The following is a 21,571-nucleotide window of genomic DNA, read 5'->3' as shown; positions in this document are numbered from 1 at the left end:
AACTGTGCTGGTTTCTGTTTGCTGTGGTTGGAAAGTACCTTGGAGCGCCTTGGGCTGGAGCTGAGCGCGGCAGGAAAGCGCCTGTGAGCCCAGGCTTGTGCTCAGCCAGGAAAGAACCTTCTTCTCCTTCTTCTGCGCGGGTGCCGCAGATCCCTGAGCTGCCAGGAGCTGAACAACCCCTGTGGGCACCGTCTCTGCCCTGCTCCTGCCCAAAGAACCTTGTCCCCCTTCCTCTCCTGCTGCCTTAGCTACAGACGCTGCCTGGCCGTGGCTTGGAAAAGAGGATAGGGCAAAACTCTCCCGGTTTTGGCTTTCTGAAGGTCATGGTCAGCAAATGCTACTCATTCTTCCTCATCCCTGCACACCTCTGCCTTCTAGAACCTTCTCTGAAGCCAGGGTATCACTTCTTGGTGCCCTGAACAGGGCTGTAAACTCTTCACTCAGTGAACACAAGGCACTACACAAAAATAGGAAAAAACCCCCAACCCATACCCCTAAAAAGTTCCAATTAACCTCTGTCTGCACTGAGGTAATTGGGTCCCTCAGAATGGCAGGGCAAACAGTTTGGGGAAACAGCTAAATTCAGCCACTTGACCACAGGCCTTCTCCCTTCACTGCTCTGCACACCCAGCCCTTCCCAGAGGATATTTGCCAGGGTGGGAGGAGGGAATCAATTTTCCCCTCTGTGTGTTTCTTTCCTGTGTATTTGGGTTGAACTTGCAAGTTTTGTTTTCTCTACTAAATTCCACCCTGGAGCCAAAAATGACAAAGTTAACCAGTGTTTGTGGCTGCTCGCTGGTGGCAGGAGCAACACAATTCACTCTGGGGTGGGAAGGAGCCCCAGGGTGGGAAGAATGCAGGAAATGGAGGCAGCTGAACCAAAATAGCGCCAGGCTGGACTTCCACCCCATAATTACAGAGAGAACCCCCTTCAGGGAGCCCACGGCTGGCTGGTGGTTGAGCCACAAGCTCTACCCAGTCTGGAGAGGGCTCCAACCCCGTCCTCTGATCCTGCAACCCTGGGAAAAGTTCTGCCCTTCTGGAACTGCAAACCAGGAATGCACCTGGACTCCCACGTGCTTCAGTGAGCTCCTGTGATAAGCGCTGACCATCAGAAAATAAGTGCTGATAACACAGAAGGTAAGAATTATAATCATCAGTCACAGAGATCTATGGGTTCAGTACAAAACCGTTTCTTAAAAATGATTTATTTAAAAAAACCCCACACCACAAAACCCTTCAGGCTTCTGGTTAATGCTCAGTGCTGGCATCACCCAGACTGTCAGCAGGAAAAGCTGCTCTGAAGGACACAAACCCAGGAGGCTGCAGAGTCCAGGGTTAAAGTGTGTGGAGTAATCCATGTGGAGGAACAAGCTGCAGCCCTGAGGTGGAGAACACCGTATGGATGGATCCACAGCACTGCAGGAGGAGTTCATCCCCTCTGGGGGATCAGAGCAGCCCCAGGGTCCATCACCCTGCACACTCGGGTGTGGGCTGCTGCACGGGGCTTCACCTCCCCAGAGCAGAGCACGACTCTCCCTTTCCATGTCACACTTTGGATTCTGGGCTCTTTGTGGAGCTCCCTGCCAGTTTCTCCTTCTCTGGCTCTGCCTTTGTCTCCTGTGCCTGGCTGGCTTCCCGCTCCTGCTTGCTGAGGATCAGGTACACGGCCCCGAAGCACAGGAATGCGCACACCTCAAAGAAGAACTGCAGCCCCAGATACCTGTGGGGTGCAAACACAGCGGCTCAGGGATGCTCCTGGTGCTCCAGGCACCCTCCCCGGGGCTCTGGGGGCCTGTTCCAGGGACTGCCTGTGCCCCAGGCTAGGGAGCTGTCCTGGGAGAGAACCCCTGTGCTCTCCAGCCTGCTGGGAGTGTCCCTGCGTGGTGACAGTGCTTTGCACAGCACTCTGTCCCCATGCCGCGTCCCCCCACAGCCCCAGCCCTGCTGCCCATGCCTACCTCTGCCTGAAGAGGGTGTTGTCGTAGTATCTGCAGGCTGCCCTGCGCTCACACCTCCTCTCCCACAGCAGGCAGCTGCTGTCGATGGCGCTGCCGTACAGCACCGGGCCCGGCATCCACGCTGGAACACACGGTCAGCTGAGCTGTGCCCCACCACTGACACCCCAAAAACACAGCCCCCGGTGCCACCGACACCCCAAACCACGGCCCTGGGTCCCACTGACACCCCAAAACCACGGCCCCACGTGCCACTGACACCCCAAAAACACAGCCCCCGGTGCCACCGACACCCCAAAACCACGGCCCCACGTGCCACAGCCCAAACCACAGCCCCAGGTGCCACAGCCCAAACCACGTCCCCAAGTGCCACAGCCCGAATCATGTCCCCAGGTGCCACAGCCCAAACCACAGCCCCAAGAGCCACGGCCAGGTGCCTCCTGAGCCCTTCAGTGACAGGGACTCCACCGCTGCCCTGGGCAGTCTGTTCCAGTGCTCACCTCCTCCATAAACTGAGCATTTACTGCTCCTTCCCACGGCTGCTGTGGCTCACCCTGGGGGCCTCCAGGGCACCATGAATTTTTCCCCCTTGGAAACGTAACTGGTGGGGTCACAGGATGGGGTTTGGGGCCCCTGCCGTGCTGGAGGTGAGCAGAGCAGTGTCTGCACATAGCCCGAGCTCCTGGACCTGCATTATTCCAGCCCTTCTTTGTTTACACATGGAGAGGGAGCCCTTGGAGCTGCCTTGTCTCATCCCCTCCACGTGCACCCCCAGACCCTGCAGGGCAACATCTTTCCCTTGGGAAAGCCTTGGGAAAGCTTCTCCAAGAGCTTCTGTTATTTTCCAGGATGGTATTAAAGACATTTCAATTTACCTAAAACTCTCAGCAGCATGAACTGTATCCCAACAGCGAATGATTTGTCTTCAGGCTGGATGCTCCTGAAACACAAAATGGAACATGTGCCCTCTGGGATGGGTGCTTCCCTCCCTGGCACAGCACCTCACCCACACACTTGTCCTTCAACCCAGCCACCAAGGATCCCAGGGCATTCCCATTTAAATCACCAAAGCTGATGAGGGTTCATTCATTAGGGCTAAACACTGACCATGGCCTTTTCTTGGCCTGAAAATCCTGCCAGACCCAGGAAGAGCTTGGAAGTATCATGTATAGACTAAGACAGAGATTCCCCCATGGTTTTCCCCTCAGTCTCAGCTTTACCCATGCTGGGGTCCAGCCCCACCAGCCTGGGCTCACATCTAGGCTGGCTCCATCCTGCTGCCACCCCCAGGCACCTTTCCAAGGATGTGGGAAGCTGGAGCCCTGACTGCCTCTCTGCACTGGGAGGGGAGGCTGCTTCCAAGCAAAGGGAGGGAATTAAACGTCTCAACTTCACACAGAGCTGCCTCAGGAAGAGCCCAAGTGCTGGTGCTGAGTTACTGCTGAGTTATGGCAGAATTCTCTTGTGCAGAGGTAAAGCCATGGCAGGAACAGGGCACGAGGTGCAGTGCAGGGCTGGTTTAACCCCAGAAACAGGGCTGGTTTAACCCCAGGCTGCAGGAACAGGGCACGAGGTGCAGTGCAGGGCTGGTTTAACCCCAGGCTGCAGGAACAGGGCACGAGGTGCAGTGCAGGGCTGGTTTAACCCCAGAAACAGGGCTGGTTTAACCCCAGGCTGCAGGAACAGGGCTGGTTTAACCCCAGTCAGGGCTGATTTAATCCCCAGCCCTGCAGCTGGAGAAATCCTTCCTCCAAGAAGAAACCCTGACCCCAAGATTCCCTCTGTGGCTGCCCAGGACTGTGGCCAGGGTGTCCCCACCTGAGGATGAGCATGAAGGACGGCGTGTGGGTCGTGCTGGCCAGGATCCCTGCCAGGCAGGACAGCACCACGAAGGGCACGAAGAGGTGAGAGCAGCCGGTGCCGCAGGTGCCCGGCCGGGCAGAGCCAGCCGGCCCCGCTATGCAGCTGCACCCAGTGTAGTTCTGCAAAGAGGAGAGAACATCCCAGGCTGCTCATGGGCCCTGGGACCTGCAGATGGGAGGGAATGCTGCCAGCTGCCAGAGCGAAGGAGGGGGGTAGGATTTGTCTGGAAATCATTAGCAGGAATTAGCATTCCATGCTTCGGGGAGACCTCAGAGCCCCACCCAGGGCTCCAGGAGAGCTGGAGAGGGACTGGGGACAAGGGCTGGAGGGACAGGACACCGGGAATGGCTTCCACTGCCAGAGGGCAGGGATGGATGGGATATTGGGCAGGAACTCCTGGCTGAGGCCCTGGCATGGGCGCTGTCCTGCTGTGAGCCCATCCATCCAGGGCAGAGCTGCAGCCACAGCCAGAGCCCAAGCTCAGGGCAGTGTTAAATCAAATGTGGAAAACCTCACCTTGGAGAGAGGCTCATAAATAACTAGCAGAGCCTTACAACAAGGAAAAGATGCCCTGGGATGATGGATGTGGAATTTTTCCTTTTCTCTATTTTTTAGTCACAATTCTCTCCTTTATTTTTTTTTAAGAGACCTTTAAATAAAATGAGCATGATCTTCTGGTAGTCAGAGGGGGTGGCAGTTTGCAGAAGAGGGATCCCAGAGGCAGCTCAGGGTCTCCCAAAACCTCGTTCCTACATCCAAGCTTACGTGGTGCCCTGTAGCAGAGCTGCAGCAAAGCTGGGCACACAGTTGTAGGGTTTTCTGCAGGCTGGGAGGGCTACTGGAAACCCTGGGATAGGGAGGGCGGTAGGCAATGAGTGCCACAGGTCCCTGTACTGGCAGAGATGCTGACAATGGTAAGAAAAGTGTAAAATTTCCAGGAAAGCAAGGGCTGGAAGAGAGAGGCATCGTCGAGGAGGGAAACAGCAGTTGGAAAGGATCTGCTGTACAAAAGGCAGGCGTGGGGGTGCAGGAAAGCACATTTGGGACTAAGCTCTGGCAGCAATCACAACTGTTATTAAAATGAAGAGCTGTTAATTAACAAAACGCTGCTGCACGATGCCCAGACATCCTGTGCCAGGAGAGGAGAGCCCCTCGCCCTGCACGGGCTGCCAGCCACGGGCAGAGGCGTTCCCGTGGCGAGGATCTCCTCACCCACAGCGCTGCAGACCCAGCGGAGCTGTTGGAGCGCTCCAGGCTGCGGGCTCTGAGACAGGCGGGAGCAGCTCAGGGGAGAGTGGCACGGGGCAGCCCAGAGCACAGGAAGGGCAGGAGCAAACCCCCCTGCCCCGGCCCTGACTCACCAGGACGGAGCTGTCTGGGTGGGTGCTCACGTCGCTGCAGCCAGCAGAGCAGGGGGACGTGTACTCCACGCCGTCGGAGCCGCAGATGGGGTTGAAGCCCCTCTGGGGGCAGCGGCACTGCGCGCTGCACGCCGTGTCCTGGTGTCCAAACGCAGGGCTGAGCACGAGGAGAGCGTTAATGCAGCTATGGAGCAGCACCAGGGGGCATCTCACGGGGCAAAGGAGCCGTGTGTGGGCTGAAAACCCACTGGAGTGCACCACAAACCCTTCCCCGTGTGTCGGGGCGCCTGTGGGAATTCCTCCATCACCCCAAACCTTTGCTCCGCCTGGGCAAAGCATCCCAACCACAAATGGGCATGGGAGCCACCCAACCCCTTCATGCCCAAACCTGGGCTTTGGGGATCTTGCCACACCAACCCTGGGCTTTGGGGCTCTTGCCACACCACACCGTGGGAGGGAAAGAGGGAAGGAGGGAGAGGAGGGAGATTCCCCCTGAGGGCCGGGACCACAGGACACTGAACAGGGAATTCACACAGACCTCAAGGCATGAAGCCCTGAGGGCACGCAAGAAGGTCCTGGCCACCTTCAGCTGCCACAGCTTGGATGGTGTGATCCCAGGGCTGGCCCCTGCCTGAATTACTCATCCACCACGCTTTCCAAGATGAAAACTCGTGCTGTTTGTGCCAAAAATGTGTTTACTTTGGGTTCCACACTTGCTCCTCACTAGGAAATGTCACTGGTGGAACTCTTAGAACCCTGCTCCTAAAAACCTCATGTTAAAAAGGTTCTAGCCCTAAGGAGATAAAGCTGCAATGACTCTGTCATGAGGGGCTCAGTCACGAAGGCCAGCTGTACATTTTCTGCCCTAAATGTGAGGACACGGCAGACTCAGTGTTTATCCACAAGAATTCCTTACTTTATGTCCATTAGCTGCTTCTCCTGAGGGAATTTCTGGGGATTCTGCTTGGCTCCCAGCCCCAGCCCCAGGAATGTGCCTGTGGTGGCGTGTGCCCGCCCTGTGCCCAGCCCCTGGTACCTGTCCCAGTAGGTGACACCGGCCACCCTCTGCGTGGGGCAGCCCAGGAAGAGCAGGGGGAAGGCGGTGAGCAGGCAGAGCAGCATGCCCAGCACACACAGGGCGCTGCACTGCCTCAGGGACATCTGGAACCGCTTCAGGATGGCACCGCCCACCACGATCCCCACCGTGGCCCCGGGGATGTTCACAGCACCTGGGGAAAGGCAGGGCACGGAATCAGGGAACCACAGAGCGGCAGGGACATCAAACGTCGCCCAGTTCCATCCCCTTCCACCATCCAGGCTGCTCCAAGCCCCGTCCAGCCTGGCCTTGGACACTTCCAGGGATCCAGGAAAGCTTGTGCCAGGGCCTGCCTGCCCTCACAGGGAAGGATTCCCTCCTAACACCCAATCTAAAGCCATTCCCCCTTGTCCTACCACTGAACCTTGCTTTCCATCTCTGATCTGTATCAGTCCCTTCTCACAAAAAACCCCAGAGGATTTGCTGTTGGGTTCCCTTTTTTCAGCACAGGTGATTCAGAGGGGACCAAGGGAATAATGCCAGGAAAAATCTGCTTTTCAAAAGCAGCAGGATCCCACAGCAAACTGGCTGCCTCATGTATCTGTGGATGGAAGGTGTCAGGAGCAGTGGAAAGCTGTGCTTTTTCATGTGACTTTTCAGTGTCAACAGGAGGAAACACCAAGTAAACCTGGGGAGGATGTTTAATTTCTGTGCAGTGCAGGATTGTGCCCATTTCTGTGCTCACCCTTGTAAAAACCCTGTTTACATAAAACCCCCCATTTTTTAGGGGAGACCAAAGTTCAGCTAGACACATGCAAACTGTTTAATTCAGCAAAGAATCAATGGGGAGGTTGCTTTCAGCCCATAAATACCCACGCAAGGAAGGAATTTCCAGCTACAGAAAGCTTTTTGATCTGAAAGAGAAAGGCCAAGCAAGGCTCAGTAGTGAGAACAAAGGCTGGAGAAGTTCATCCACGGAACACGGTGCTGACTTGAATGCAGAGGGTAAATCAGGGCTGGGAAGGGCTGAGCTGGGCACAATCAGGGCAGGCCAGCACTGCTTCAGCATTTAACCTTCCTGCCTGCATCCAGCCCTAGGCTCTGCCAGTCTGCTCTGCTCACTTTATTCTGATTTATCTAGTGCAGACCTCAGAGCCTCTTTCCCTGAGGTGCTGTTTGCTCAAAAATGTGTTTTAAACACTTCTGTGGCAGGATCTCTGAACCCTCCAAATGATTCTGAGAGGGAGGCTTTATTCTGGAGGGATTCTTCCTCATTTCTAGATTATTTTTCAAGGAGTCAAAAGCTCAGCAACACTTACCGATGATCATGTTGGCCAGGGACGCTGTGAGGGAGAACTGTCTCTCCAGGAACTTGCCCATGAACGTTGCCAATCCAGCAACCATGGCACAGAGGTTGACCTGAGCCAGCACCACCAGCAGGTACACGGGGTGCCGCAGGTTCCTCAGCAGCACCGCAGGGAAACCTGCAAGGACAAGGGGAGACCTGTTCCATAGAAAGCAGGGGTACAGCAAAATACTCATCAGGGAGTCACAGAGGAGCCTGGGCTGGAAGGGTGCTGCAGAGCTCATCTCCTTCCACCCCTTTCCTTGAAGCTTTCTGGCAGAGCTTCTGCTAAGGCAAATACAAAAGTAGATGGGAAGTCATTAAAAGTTAATTTATTTGTTTGCTGCCACTGCAATCTCAGCGTCCTTTTAGTTTCAATCATGAATTTTTTGATTACAGGCAAGAAACACTCCAGCAAACTGCCCTAAGGCTGATCCCTTGAGCAGGAGAGGTCTCCAGCCTGCTCAGCACAGGCAGCCCCTGCTGCCAGGGGCTCGGGGTGCTGGGAGCTGCCACTCCCATCCTGGAGTGATGTCCCCTTCCTGCACATCCCATCCCCACCTTCTGCTCCTGCTGCTGCTGTCCCACCGCCCTCCCCTGCTCTGGCTGCCGCGCGAAGGGCAACCTCCAAACAAACTGCTGCTGAGTCTCCCAGACGAGGGCCTGGGCAGCCAATATGCTGGAGCAGAGATAAGGAATTAACAGAGAGGATTAATGGGAAGGACTGCCATAAATTAGTGGTGTTAGTTCTTAGCAGCTGACAAACAACTGGGACAATCTTTCTATCTGCTGCAGCACAGCGGCGCCGGGGGCTGCGGGGGGATGTCTCCCCGGGGCTTGTCTGGGAGCTGGCCTTAGAGGAGGATGGATTTGGGCTGTCCTAAATGTTCTGGAAGAGCGAAAGGACCCTCTGTGTGTGCAGTGGGGTCCTCCACGTCCAAAGGCAAAACTCCCCTGTGTGGCAGCATCGCCTTTCCAGCTCAGCATCTGCCCTCAGGTCAGGCAAGCGGCCAAAAATCTTAGGGAGCTGCAGAAGCAGGTCCTTAGAGGGGTCAAGGACTCTGGAATAGTGACCCTCTGGAGGCTGCCACTCCGTGGGGAGGGAAGGAGCTGCATTACTACAATGTGAACCCAAGAGGGGAGATGGTTTTGCTCTTGAGTACCACTAAAGGTCTTTGATTTTTGAAGAGTATTCCTGGAATTTCTCAGCCATATTGCAGATAGGAAACCTCAGCTTGCTTGCTGAAAAACTTCCTGAGAGCCAATCCAGCTTTTTTTTTGTGAATCTTCCACCAAAAAGTCCTTTTCCCTGGAGGTCTCTGGTCTTTTCAATCAAACCACACCCCTTCTGCCACCCCAGACCAGCAGTAAAAAGCTGAGCAGGTCCCCACTTCATGGTGGGAGCAGCAAGATTTCCATCCTCTGCAACCCCCACCTCAGCACTCACTGGATCCTCCTCGCAGCTCCAGAGAGGAAGCTGGGCAGACAGGAAAAACAAGAGGAAACTTTATAACAATAAACAACAACAAAAAAAATCTCCTTGAAGCTGTCCTTAGGGACCATAAGAGAAACAAACAAGTCACGAGTGCAGCGCTCCAATTGCTTTGAAGATCACCTTAACGGGCTCATTCCCAGTATGTGCAGTAGGATCTGCACATCCTCCCAGGTGTTTTCAACAGAAGCCTGGAAATTAGCAATGGAAATTACTTCAGGCAAGCTAAATCCTCCTTTTTTCATTACTGCAGGAAAATCCAGTGCCTGCAGAAGGAGGAATTTGTGGGTGTGAGGAGCAGGGTGCAAGCCAGTGTCACGCAGAGCATCTGTGCCAGAGCCAGGATCATTCCCCAGCGCTCTGCCCTGCCCAGCCCTGGGTGAGTGCAGGCAGAGGAGCTGCTCCCTCCTGGGGTGAGCAACCTCCGTGCCTGTAGCATCCCCAGAGCTGGGGCTGAGCCCTTGCCCTGCTCACAGCCCCACGCTGTCAGTGCTGCTGGGGCAGAGCCCACCCTGCCCCAGAGAGGCTCAGAGGCCCCAGCAGCATCTCCTGGGATGGGCTCCAACCACTCTTGTTCTGCTTGCAGGACACGGCAAAAACTGCCACAGGAGGGATTTTGGTTATCCCCAGAGCAACAGAACACATGGCAAAAGGCATTTCCTTCTCCAGAATCATGGCATGGTTTGGGTGGCAAGGGACCTCAGAGCCCATCCAGTGCCACCCCTGCCAGGGCAGGGACACCTTGCACTGTCCCAGGCTGCTCCCAGCCCTGTCCAGCCTGGCCTTGGGCACTTCCAAGGAGATTCAGGCTGCAGAATCTCATCTCCAAATGCTGCTTTCACAAATTATCACGTAGAAAATAATAGTAAAAAAGAGAAACAGAGAGAGGAAACAAAACAAGCAGGAGAGTGATGAAATGGGAAGGAAATTCTCTTTCCAGTGACTTGCAGCTGAGCCAGCCCTGAGGTCTTGAAGCTTCACCCATACTGTCCCATCTAATCTTCACACACTACCTGCCACTCCATTCCAGGCTCCAAAAAGAGTTTTGTGTTAGAGATCCTGGTGATTTCAGCAAGATTGCTCTCCTGACATAAACCAGACACTTCATTTATTTCAGAACTGGGCTTTGGGGGATAAATTCTCGGAAATAATGAATTTATTAGCACAGCCCTGACACAGCAACAGCAATTCAAGCCCTGAACCAAAGCTGCAGCTGGAGCAGGGTAAGATATCTCCTCCTCTCTGCACCCAGGAGCAGGAGCTCATTTTCATTCGTGTTTCAGAGGCACAGAGCAGGGTGTTGGTGTGAAAATCCCATCTGAGCACCATCAATCTGCTCCCACGCAGCAGCTTCCATTGCACAGATTTCTAAACAACTGTGCCACAAGGTCAGGGGGGAAGAAGCCCTGACTGCCTCCTCTAATTGAGCATTAGGCTGATGAGCAAACCGGCCCACACCTGCCTGGCTGTGCCTGCCCTGCACTGACCTTCAGAACACAGAGAACTTCCAATAAATTGAAGCAATAATATTTGGGAAATATGGAGGAAGCTGACACAGAGTGACTTCAGAGGGCCACTTTTCCTAAGTAGTTGCCAAAGTGCAGAGTATTTAAAGAACCCAAACATCCCAAGCATTAGCAGATGCCTCCACAGACTAAAGCCCGGCTGATCCCCTTCAGCACAAAGAGCCCACTCATTTCCAAACAGTTTAATTGCACTGGATTGAAATCTCCCTCTGGATTTTAACCGCTCAGGCCCTGGCCTCAGGCAGTGCCGGCCATCCTCAGTGGGACAAGAGGTCAGCCTGGCTTGGACAGTGTCTCCAGCCTTGGAGGAGGGACTCTGATGAGGTTTTTAGGGCATGAAAAGTTGCCAGTGCTGCTGTGGCTCTGATTCCTGCCATGGCCCATGACTGAGCAAGAGCAGCTGGGGGCACCCAAACCCCTCTGGCTGAAGGGGGTCTCTCCCTCCCCACAGCTCTGCTCCAGGCTCACAGCTAGCACCCCTCTCTCCTGCCTGGAGTTGGGCTCTGGGGAGATTTCTGCCTTTGATTCCTACTGCCCACATGAGCCATGAATCACAGAGCCACAGAAGGATCAGGGTTGGAAGGAACCTTAAAGCCCATCTCATTCCACCCCTGCCATGGCAGGGACACCTTCCACTGTCCCAGGTTGCTCCAAGCCCTGTCCAGCCTGGCCTTGGGCACTGCCAGGGCAGGCAGTGACCCTCAGAGTGGCCAAGGCCGGGTGCTTTGGTTGGCACCAGGTGGAGCAGGGCAGCGTGGGCAGAGGGGTTAAACCCAACCCTGAGCCTCAGGTGCACATCAAGGCTTTTCCAGGGGCTGTGCTGAGCAGAGGGGAACACGCCTGTGCCCTGGCAGCCCTGCAGCCTGGCCTGGCCGTGTGCCTGTGCAGCAGGGCGCTGCTGCCCCGTGGGAGCGCACTTACGTCTGATGAACTCCGCCAGGGAGAGGCTCTCCGCGTGCTCGCACCTCGGCCTGAGCTGCCTGAGCATGTCCTCCCTCTTCTTGCTGCCTCTGTCCGTCCCTCTCACCACCTGGGGACACACCAGAGGCTGTCACTGCACACATCACGCCGCAGCTTCCCCTGCCCTGGCCCTCTCTCTCCCAAACCAAGACACACAGCAGCCCACGATGCTGCTGGCCTTGGCATCCCTGTGCCCAGCTGCCCACACCACCGGGCTTCCAGTGGGGCTGGCAGCACCCAGACAAGGATCTGTGCTGCTGCAGAGGAGTTTTCCCACCTTTCCTGACAGCAGTGGATCCACTTCATCAATCCCAAGCTGTGCCATTCCCCAGGAACAGCACACCATGTGCTCAGCTCACATAAACTCAGGAGAAAACCTTTGCAGGGAAAGCTGGATACCCTTAGTGGGGTGGTTTTCTGCCCCCTAGCTTCTTTCACCTCCGTGTGTAGGGACAGGCACAGGCACCCAGGGAGGGGCACAGCTGGATCCCCAGTAGCACAGCTCTGGGCACAGCTTGGGTGGAGGATGAGCAGCTCCCCATGTGCTCCCTCACGAGCCGTGGGCAGCAAAGAGGCAGCAGTTGGGAGAGGAAAATGATCCAGGCAAGGAGGGGGTCTGGGATGGAGGCAAAATATTTGGCACCCCTAAAGGCAGAAGGCTGCCCGTGGCCCCCACCCCTGAGGGGTGCAGGGTCCATTGCAGCCTCAAACCCCAGAGCAGAGCATTTCTGGGATGTGCTTAGGATCCCCTCTCTGCAGGCTTTTAGAGGAATCACAGGAGCAGAGGGCACTAATGAGAGGGGATGTGCTGCAGTGTTTGTGGAGGGCTCAGGGCAGCATTGTTTTCATGGGAAACCACAGAGTTTTTACAGCCAGAGCCAACAGCCCCGGCTCTGCCACCCCCATCAGCTCTGCAGCTCTGACCTGAGCTGCACAAATGAGTTCATTCAACAGCAATTAGCAATTAGAGACTTGTAATGGACAGAAGGAAACGGGCAGCTCTTGGGCTCAAATCACCTCCTCTGCTCTGAAACTGAGTGGTCATTAAACAGCAGCGAGGTCACAGTGTCTGTGCTGTGGGTGCCACGTGGCCTCTTTAAGGGCAAAAGCAGTGAAACTCCTTTCCTGTTTTGTATTGCTGGAGCTCAGGCTTTCAGACGTTTTTCAAACGCAAAGATAAAATCCAGCTCCCTTTCACTTTTCAATTGCGTTACAGGGGCTCTTCTCTCCGCCCTGAAACTGCAGCATCTTCCAAAAATACATCCAAGCTGTTCCTGACCGTGGCTTCCTCAGCTTCCAGCTGTTTGTACTTCTGAGAGTCAACAGCCTGCACGCCCAGACAAAACCCCAGCTCCCCCCAGTCCCCCAGTCTGGGATGTCCCTGAATGTGACCCTTCAGGGGATGTTTCCCTGCTGGCTCGGGAGCAGCAGCTGCCTGCACACAGGGCAAAGCCCTCACAGAGGGGGAAAGCTCCTCTCCCTCTGCTGCCTTGGCCCTGGGATGGTTTTATGCTGCCTGAAAGGATCAGGAAATACTCTTCCTTCATCCTCTGGGATGAAGGAAAGCAGGGGCAGAAGGAAAAGCAGGAATCCTGCCTGCTTGCTGCAGATGATGCTGGAAAGGTGCTGGAAAGGTCCTGAATCAGAGATGCCCAAGCCCTGAGGAGGTTGCTGTGCCCCTGCCATGGGGGATTTTGCCATTCTCACAGCAGGAATTTGTTCACTGGAGCTGGGAGCTGCAATAACACGGGCTGGCTGCTCAGCCCTGCCTTAGCATCACGCCAAGGAGAAACCAACCAAGCTGGCAAAATGCCCCCACACTTGGATTTTCCTGGCTGATTCCTTAAAGGGGTCGGCTTCTTGGTGCCCCTTGTTGCACCTCATGGTTTTGCAATGAGATTTTATCTGCAGGGAAGATTTTGCCCAGCAAAGCCGTGGTTGCCCCTGGATCTCTGCAGTGTCCAAGGCCAGGCTGGATACTGGGGCACCTTTAAGGTCCCTGCATCCTGGCCCATGCCATGATTCCAGGGGCCAATGGCATCACGTCCACCCTCACAGGGCATGGAGGAGGCAGAGAGGCTTTTGAGGAAGGAGAATGAAGCTCCCACACACTTTGCATCAGGAGGAGCATCCCCAACCTGACCTTGGCCTGGGGAAATCCCCCATTTCCCTGCACAGACACAAATAAATCCAGGGATGGCTCTGCAGGAAAGGAAAATGAAAGCAGCTTTTCCTGCCAGCTCCTGCTCTCCCCACCTGCTCCTGCACCTGTGAGAAGGGCAGCCAGAGGTGCCAGCAGGCTGGGTTTATCCAAATACCCCCTGGAAACAGGGATAAATGACCTGCTGTGTGACAGAGAGGTTTTCTTTGTTTATTTTGAGGTGTCTGCACACTTTCTCTCTGGTTGTGAACAGAGCCTGGCACTCCCAGCTCAATGAAAAGTAAGGTCAGAGAAGTTATTTTCATATTAGACAAACAAAGTGTAAAACCTCATGGCTTGGAAAAGAATTATTTTCCTTCTGACAAGGTCAGGCTCCCTACAACCACTTCATTATGGCTCTTCCAGCACATGTGGGTCCCTCCAGGGGCCCTATTTCCAGGAGTGTTAAAATAACCAGCTGAGGGGCACCTTGCTCCCACCAAACAGGAGGATTATTTTTAGCTGCTGTTTGTGCCTGTCTTTAAAGCTCCCTGGGGAAAATCCAGCTGCAGAGACCAGCCCGTTCCTACAGCCTGTCCTGCCCCTTGGCCCTCTTTGTTCCTCACACCATGCCCTGTGCTCCCAGGCTGCCTTTGGTGGTGCTTTCTGAGTTTTGATGAGGCACCCAGAGTGTCACAGTACCTTTTTCCAGAGAAAGACCTCGATTCCCAGCACCTAAGGGGGGCCCTAGGAGAGCTGGACAGGGACTTTTTGGACGGACAGGGAGGGACAGGACAAGGGGGAAGGACTTTAAAATGAAGGAGAGCAGGAATGGGTGGGATATTGGGAAGGAATTGTTCCCTGGGAGGGTGGGGAGGCCCTGGCACAGGGTGCCCAGAGAGGCTGTGGCTGCCCCTGGATCCCTGGCAGTGTCCAAGGCCAGGCTGGAGTAATCTGGGATTGGGAAAGGTGTCCCTGCAACATGCAGGGAAATAAATTTTTGCAACCTGCTGGCAGTGAGGCTCAGGAGGAGAGCACTGGTGGGTGACCTGGTGTCCAGAGGGATTGTGTGACAGTGAACCTGAGCCCCCAGGGCTTGGACAGGAGAGGGACAGCCAACCTGCTTCCCATGGCATCCATGAGAAATCCTGACACAGCAGGAAGGCTTTGTCCCAGCCAGGAGGAGGTGTCACTCAGCCCCTCTGGCATCTGGGAGATGTTGGGTTCTGTGTTTGGAGTGTCTCTGAGCAAAGCCTGCAGTGGGAGGGATCTGGGTGGACAAGACAGAGCCTGCACATGAGAAATGCTGAGGTGCTGCTGAGAGCAGCTTCCCCCTTTCCAGTGTCCCTTTTCTGTGTCACCCTCAGGGCTGCAGGACACACAGAGCCTGTGTCCCAGGAATATTGGAATATTGTGGCAATACTGCTGCCTGGCTTGGGATACAGCAACACCAGCAGATGGCAAAGCACGAGCTGAACTGTGGCTACACAGCAACTGGAGAGTGCCTAAAGTTCCTCACAATGCAGGACACAACTCCAAGGAATGGTTCAGGCTCGTGGAGGCAGGATTAAACTGGAATTACTTGGGAAAAAAGCTGTTCCTGACTGAAAACAGTTTTTCCAGTATAAGAGCCTCATCCTCCCATCCCCTTCCTGGTTTCATGACAACCTCATGGCTTTGCTGTGATCAGCCTTCAATAGGATTATTCAGGATGCTTTGGTGCTAGAAACCTACTGACAAGCAGCAGAGCAGAGAAATAAAAATGTCCTGGGTTTGGAGTGACTAATTTATGAAAAAAAAAAAAAAGATCAAAAGAGCAGCCCCACACTATCATTAATGTTAACACGAGCCATTCCAGGAACTTCAAAGAAAGAATTCATCAAGAAGAGGTGAGGCTGAAATGTGGCTGTGGAATAAAAAATGTGGATGTGCCTTGGCTGGTGGGAGGAGGCAGGTAAGTCTCCAAAGACACAGAGGGCTGGGGGATATCCAGTGCTGGCTGCATGGTGCCCACTGAGGAGGGCGGCCAGAAATGCATCCGAGCTGGTGGTGCAGGAGCACCTCAGCTGCCCCTGGGCAGAGCAGAGCCGTGCTTTTCCCTTGGGCTGTTTCCATGCTGTGCCTGAAGGGATTTGCTGTGCGCAGGACAGTGCACACATACAGGAAAATGTCCATGACAATGCAGATTTCCAACCAATCTTGCAGTGCTCCTACAGCTCACGTGTGTTACCCAGCACAGCACGTGGCAAACTTTCCACAGAGTCTTTCATTTGAAGTTTTTAGGAAGAGCCCCTTGCTGCTGCTGCTGGTGCTGATACCCCCACGGGACAGGCGTGGCTGGCCCTGCTGCCTCCCTTCCTGCAAGGAGGGCACAGTTTGGCTATTTACTGTATTTTCCTATTGTTATTATTTTTAGCTGTCAGTAAATTCCAACTTTCTGAGGGAGATGCCAAAATGGGGAGAAATCCAAGAGTTCAAGAAATTCACATGCTGCAGAGGGACACGTGGGTGCTCAGCCATGTGGGAATGTTCCCTACAGATCCCAGCCAGCAGAGCAGGGTGAAACCTCCCTGCTCTTTTTAAAATCAGTATCCACCCATTCCCCCTTAAACTGCTCCGAGTGCAGCACTTGCCAGAAAGTACAGCTGTTCTAGTTGGAAGTGCATTATTTTCTCTCAAGAGGCATTTATGAAATTAATATTCCCATCAGCCCTAATGAAGAACTTTTTCCTGAAATGGAGCTTGCCACCCTGGCATGCTGAGCAGAGCCTGCTAGCACAGACCCTCTCTAAGGCTTCAGAGCAGCCCAGGCTGCAGTGGGATCAGTCAGGCACATTGCATTTGGGATTGTGCACGGAGCAGTCCCCACCCCATCACCTCACAACTCATGTGAGCCAGGAGTAAATCACTGCATCCCCAAGCTGAACTGGCAGAACAGGTCGGGGAACCCCAAATCTCCCCCCACTGCTGTGGGTATTCAGGCAGTGTCAGGAGAGGTGAAGAATCACTCTGCACCGGTGCACAGGCTTGTTCACACAGGAAGGTTTCCATGCTGCCTCAGGGCAGAGCACACGTGCAGGGCAATGACACCACTTAGAGCACGGCCAAGACACCAAGACGGGCACAGCTTCACCTCCTGAGCGTGTCCCAGCAGCTTCAGCAGCATCCCAACCCGCAGCAAATGCCTGCTCTGCAAGCACAGTTTGCTGCGCTTGGCTGCTCCCACCGTGTTGGGACGCGCAGCCGGGAGGCGCTGGGGAAGCTCCCGAGCTGTGTCAGGTCCTGGTGGCAGCTCTGGAGGGATTGCACAGCCCCTCCAGGCCTGGGGAAGCTTCCGAGCTGTGTCAGGTCCTGGTGGCAGCTCTGGAGGGATTGCACAGCCCCTCCAGGCCTGGGGAAGCTTCCGAGCTGTGTCAGGTCCTGGTGGCAGCTCTGGAGGGATTGCACAGCCCCTCCAGGCCTGGGGAAGCTCCTGAGCTATGTCGGGTCCTGGTGGCAGCTCTGGAGGGATTGCACAGCCCCTCCAGCCCTGGGGAAGCTCCCAAGTGGTGGCGGGTCCTGGTGGCAGCTCGGGACTGCACAGCCCCTCCCTGGCCCTGCTCCCCAGCTGCTGCTGCTGGGGGAGAGTTGTCCTTGTCTGCCGGGGGCCCACAGATGGAATTTCAATCCCCTCTCCGAAATTCAGGATTGCTCCCAGACAAAAGCCAGGACAGACAAAGCTGGCTGCCCTTTACCTCCCCTGGCAAAGCTCTCATTTTCAGATATGACAATCTGGGACTGCATCCCTCCCTTCCCAAGGAACGGCAGTGTCAGGGGTCCCTGTGGCTGACATTTCGAGGTGTGTGTGTGCAGAGCCTCTCCTACCTCTTTCGGCATCTCCCGTGGGAAGAAGAAGTATGGCAGGGCAGACAGGGCCACCAGGCTGGCGGCCACCAGGAACCCGAGCCACCAGGCCCCGACCCAGCGCGGGTCCTTGTTGGTGAGCTGCACCTCAGCTGCAACACGAGAGGAGAGGGCCATCAGTGCTGGGACAAGGGGGTACCCAGAGCACCAAAGGGCGGCCCAGCCACCCCCAGCTTCAGTCAGCCCCACGGGGGTGGCCCCCAGCCCAGGGCCCAGCAGTTCTGGGGCCTGAGCAGTGTTTGCCCCGATCATCCCATCACTGCATCACGTTTCGTTGTCTCTTCCCTGTTTCACTGCTGTCCCAAGGAGCCACTCAGCCCTTTGGACAGGGACAGCCGGGACAGGGATGTCCTGGATGCCCACTCTGCCGCACTGGCACAGGGGCTGGAGCCCCCTCTGCTCCAGAAGCTCTGGCAGGACACGCTCCCTCACCTGTGCTGACTTTGTCGATGTCCACGTAGAACCTCAGCATGGCAGAGCCCAGCATGAAGGCCACCCCCGGCCCAATGATGGTCACGGAGAACAGGATTCCTGTGGAGGGATGGGAGCAGGGGAAGGCTCAGCCTGTGGGAAGGGACCACGGGGACAGAGGTGCCTCCAGGTGGGACCAGGCTCTGTTGCACCTGCCTCCAGCACAGCCCATTTCCCTGGCAGCTTTCTTATCTCCAAGAGCAACAGCCCCATGCTGCCCATGTTCCTTTCACACAGGGATTTCCCTTTGGCAGGGCTCAGACCTTTCCTGACGCTTGTCTTCAGCCTCCTGGAAGCACTGCAATACTCCCAAGAACAAGAGGTGCCCCATGGTATCAGTAATCCAGGGAACACCAAGGTTTTTTACAAGGTTAAGGAGATAAAAATTATCAGTGAACACTCCTCCGTGAATTACTGATAACAGAAATCCACACATGTAAGATTCAACCCCTACCTTACATGTGAGAGGTTTGGATCATCTACCAGAGCAAAATTTGATGCTGTGCTCCCTTTTTTTAACAGCAATGGCCTTGTTTTCATCCACCTTTGCTGTTGCTTTCAGTTCAAGGCTGTCACAGACAACAGCTGGGAAAGGACTAGAAGGACCTGCAAGGACCTCCCCACCCCGGGACTCCCCTTTTGGGCCCGTGCCCAAACTGTTCTCCAGCTCCCCCTCTGCTGAAGGATACCCTCCCCTCTCCCAGGTGGCTGAAACTGCTTTCTTTGGTTTGCATCACTTTGCTAACATCTAAACAGTCCCCATTGCTGCCCCTTAAACCCACAGCTGCCACTTGTGAGCACAGAGATCAGATTGCTCCTCTTGTCCTCCTTGAAGCCTTTCTGGAGGAGCATATGGTGATGAACTCCCTCTCCAGGCTGTCACTCTCAGGCCAAAAGCCCCAGCATCTGCCCCAAATGGTGTTTCCCAGCTCTCTGCCCAAGCCTGAAGCACATAAACTCTTTTTGCAGAAACCTTCCTGGCTCTGGGCAGAGCAGAAGGGCTGTAAGGGACCCTGCTCTCACTGATGCAAATCAGCCCAGTCTGGCCTTGCTGTCACCTCCACCCTGGCACCTCCCACTGCCGGGGAGCCCCGCCTTACCCAGGTAGAGGGGGGAGTTCCTCTCGCTGGCGAAGTCGTCGATGTAGGAGATGCCGAAGGGCTGGATGGGCACACCGCCGATGCCCAGCAGTGCCTGGGCCACAAACATGACCAGCAGGACCTCGTGGTTCTCCCTGGAGGCGTGGGGGGTGCAGCTGGCATCGCTGAGGTTGGCCCCGGCCCCCGGCGCCCCGGGCTGGCACAGGTCCGTGCTGTTGCTGAAGGTGCCTGCGGTGACAAGGGAACAGGTCTGAGGAGCTCAGTCTGAAGAAAGAACTTCTTTCCTTAGGCCCTGCTGGGGGCTCTGAGCTCTCCCTGGAGCCTTCTCCAGGTGAGCACCCCCAGAGCAGCTCCATGACCTGCTCCGGATTTGCTCCAGCAGCTCCAGGTCCTTATCTTATCCTTAGATGGCAGGTGAAAGAAAACACAAAGAAGGTGCAAAGATCACTGTGCTAACGCTCACAGAGATGGCTTCACGTGTCACAGGAAGCCTTCAAGGCTTTTCCTCCGTCATGGAAGTGGAGCTGAGGTCATCCCCAGGACCTTTGGTACACCTTCCAACACAGGTAAATGAGCAAACCTGCAGATTTTGTCAGGAGCTACCCAGGAAATGAGAACTCATTTCCCTCAGAAAAGCTGCCCAAGTGAAAGCTGATTTTAGCACCCTCATCTTCCCTACAACCCCAGGCAAGGGGGTGGTGGTGCTTGTGGCAGGATTTCCATGGTTATGCCCCAAATCCTGTGGAACTCCATGTGCTCGGACACGAGGCCACTCGCAGCAGCACTGCTGAAACACAAACTTATTGTTTCCAAGCTGGGGTTTGCAGCTGGCCCTGTTTGCAGCCAGCAATTATTCACCTATTCAGCCTTCCTTTGGTGCCTGCAGTTGCCTGAACCAGCTGCACTCCCTCTGGTGAGCCAAACAAAAGCTGTTCACTGGAGGCTTCTAGAAGATTTGCTGGAGCTTCATGGCAGAAATTGGAAAAGTGGCCAAAAACATGGTTTTCTCCTCTCTTTCTTTTCTCATCCCTTCATTTTCCTTCAGGCAGAAGATCCCAAACCCACCCTGTCCTGTTCCCTCCACGATTGATTTATACCTGCATGTTTTTCATGGGAGGCTGATATTCCAGTGGGGTCTAAACCTTCACAGACAGCCCAGCTAGACCAGGGAAGGCAGGTGAGGCTGCATGTGCAGCAAACAAGGGGAATCAGAGGCACAGCCTATATTCTGATTGTTTTCCTGCCCTTTCCCATGGCTCCATGTTTCCCACATCCCCTGGCCCTGCTTTCCACCAGTAGCTGTTGCCTCTCAGGACTGAGGTGATTTCATTCTCAGAAAAAGAGAATTTCCTGAGGAGAAGCCAACAGCGTGCAGCTGCCAGTGCCTGCAGGGAAGGCCATTTCACAACAGCTTCCCACTGCCAGGGGGAAGGAATCATTCCCAGTCAGGGTGGGGAAGCTGTGGCTGCCCCTGGACCCCTGGAAGTGTCCAAGGGCAGGCTGGAGCACCCTGGGAGGGTGGAAGCTGTCCCTGCCCGTGGCAGGGGCGGAATAGGCCGATCTTCAGGTGCTTTTTGGCCCAAACCATTCTGCCATTCTGTTATTCCCTCCCTGTGTCCCAAAGGCCCAGCCCAGGTTCCTGGAGCACTTACTGGGCACGGACTGGTCGTAGTGGTAGGGCCCCGTGATGAAGTGTGGCAGGGCCATGAGGAAGCCGGCCAGCGAGACGAGCAGGGCGCCGGCGCCGATGAGGCGCGGCCGGTGCACGCGGCTGCCCAGGTAGCTGAGGAAGACGATCAGCAGCGTGTTCCCAACCTGCAGGGACAGAGAAGGGCAGTGCCTCCCTGGAGGGCAGGGGGAGCCGGGGGCAGGCTCAGCAGGGGCGGGGGGCCGCTGGGGGTCACCTCGTTGAAGGAAGCGAGCAGCCCCGAGGTCTGGCTGGAGAGGCCGTAGCGTCTCTCGATGGTGGAGATGGAGCTCTTCAGGTAGCCGGAGACCAGGAGCTGGGAGAGCTGCAGCAGCCCATGGCAGAACACAAAGAACTGCCAACACAGAGAGAGAGCCCCCGGCAGGGTCACCACAAACTGCAGCCCCTCCGAAAGGCACCACTATCCTACATAAACCTCTGACCACAAGCCTTGGAAATGTCACCCCTCTCTGCCACCAGTGAGATCTTCTGCAATTAGGTCAGAACCATGAAACTGGCCTCTGCCAGAAGTAACAGCAGGGTCAGTCTGCAAGGAGGCTGTAATTCCTTCAGCTGAGAAGTGGCTGTGGACAAACACATGCCTTCAGCTGGGATGATGCCTGTTTGTGTTGGCCTTGCCCCTAGGATGCGCAGCAGAAGGGAGGTTGCACAATATTCCTGTTCCCATTCAGCCAGAGGCAGGCAGCCATCCCCAGTGCTGGGAGCTCT

At 55.4% G+C, this 21,571-nt stretch overlaps 1 protein-coding gene across 1 annotated transcript in view; it reads right to left on the bottom strand.

Annotated features, from left to right (window-relative positions):
* Nucleotides 1–1,173: 1,173 nt before the first annotated feature.
* The window catches only part of SLCO2B1 (solute carrier organic anion transporter family member 2B1), a 32,500-nt gene continuing 12,102 nt past the window's right edge, over nt 1,174–21,571 (bottom strand). The window contains exons 3-15 of the mRNA XM_063419288.1: nt 21,060–21,197; nt 20,808–20,970; nt 19,156–19,383; nt 18,017–18,115; nt 17,546–17,676; nt 11,503–11,611; nt 7,538–7,702; nt 6,219–6,411; nt 5,183–5,339; nt 3,777–3,940; nt 2,834–2,898; nt 1,962–2,082; nt 1,174–1,723 (exon numbers count right to left, since the gene is read on the bottom strand). Coding sequence (XP_063275358.1) covers nt 1,549–1,723; nt 1,962–2,082; nt 2,834–2,898; nt 3,777–3,940; nt 5,183–5,339; nt 6,219–6,411; nt 7,538–7,702; nt 11,503–11,611; nt 17,546–17,676; nt 18,017–18,115; nt 19,156–19,383; nt 20,808–20,970; nt 21,060–21,197 — 1,908 coding nt within the window. The 3' untranslated portion in view covers nt 1,174–1,548. The remainder of the gene's footprint in view (nt 1,724–1,961; nt 2,083–2,833; nt 2,899–3,776; nt 3,941–5,182; nt 5,340–6,218; nt 6,412–7,537; nt 7,703–11,502; nt 11,612–17,545; nt 17,677–18,016; nt 18,116–19,155; nt 19,384–20,807; nt 20,971–21,059; nt 21,198–21,571) is intronic.

The sequence above is a fragment of the Prinia subflava genome, chromosome 25, assembly GCF_021018805.1.
Source record: "Prinia subflava isolate CZ2003 ecotype Zambia chromosome 25, Cam_Psub_1.2, whole genome shotgun sequence".
Taxonomy (NCBI): Eukaryota; Metazoa; Chordata; class Aves; order Passeriformes; family Cisticolidae; genus Prinia; species Prinia subflava.
The sequence above is the reverse complement of the archived record's forward strand: the minus strand, read 5'-3'. Positions and strand labels throughout refer to the sequence as shown.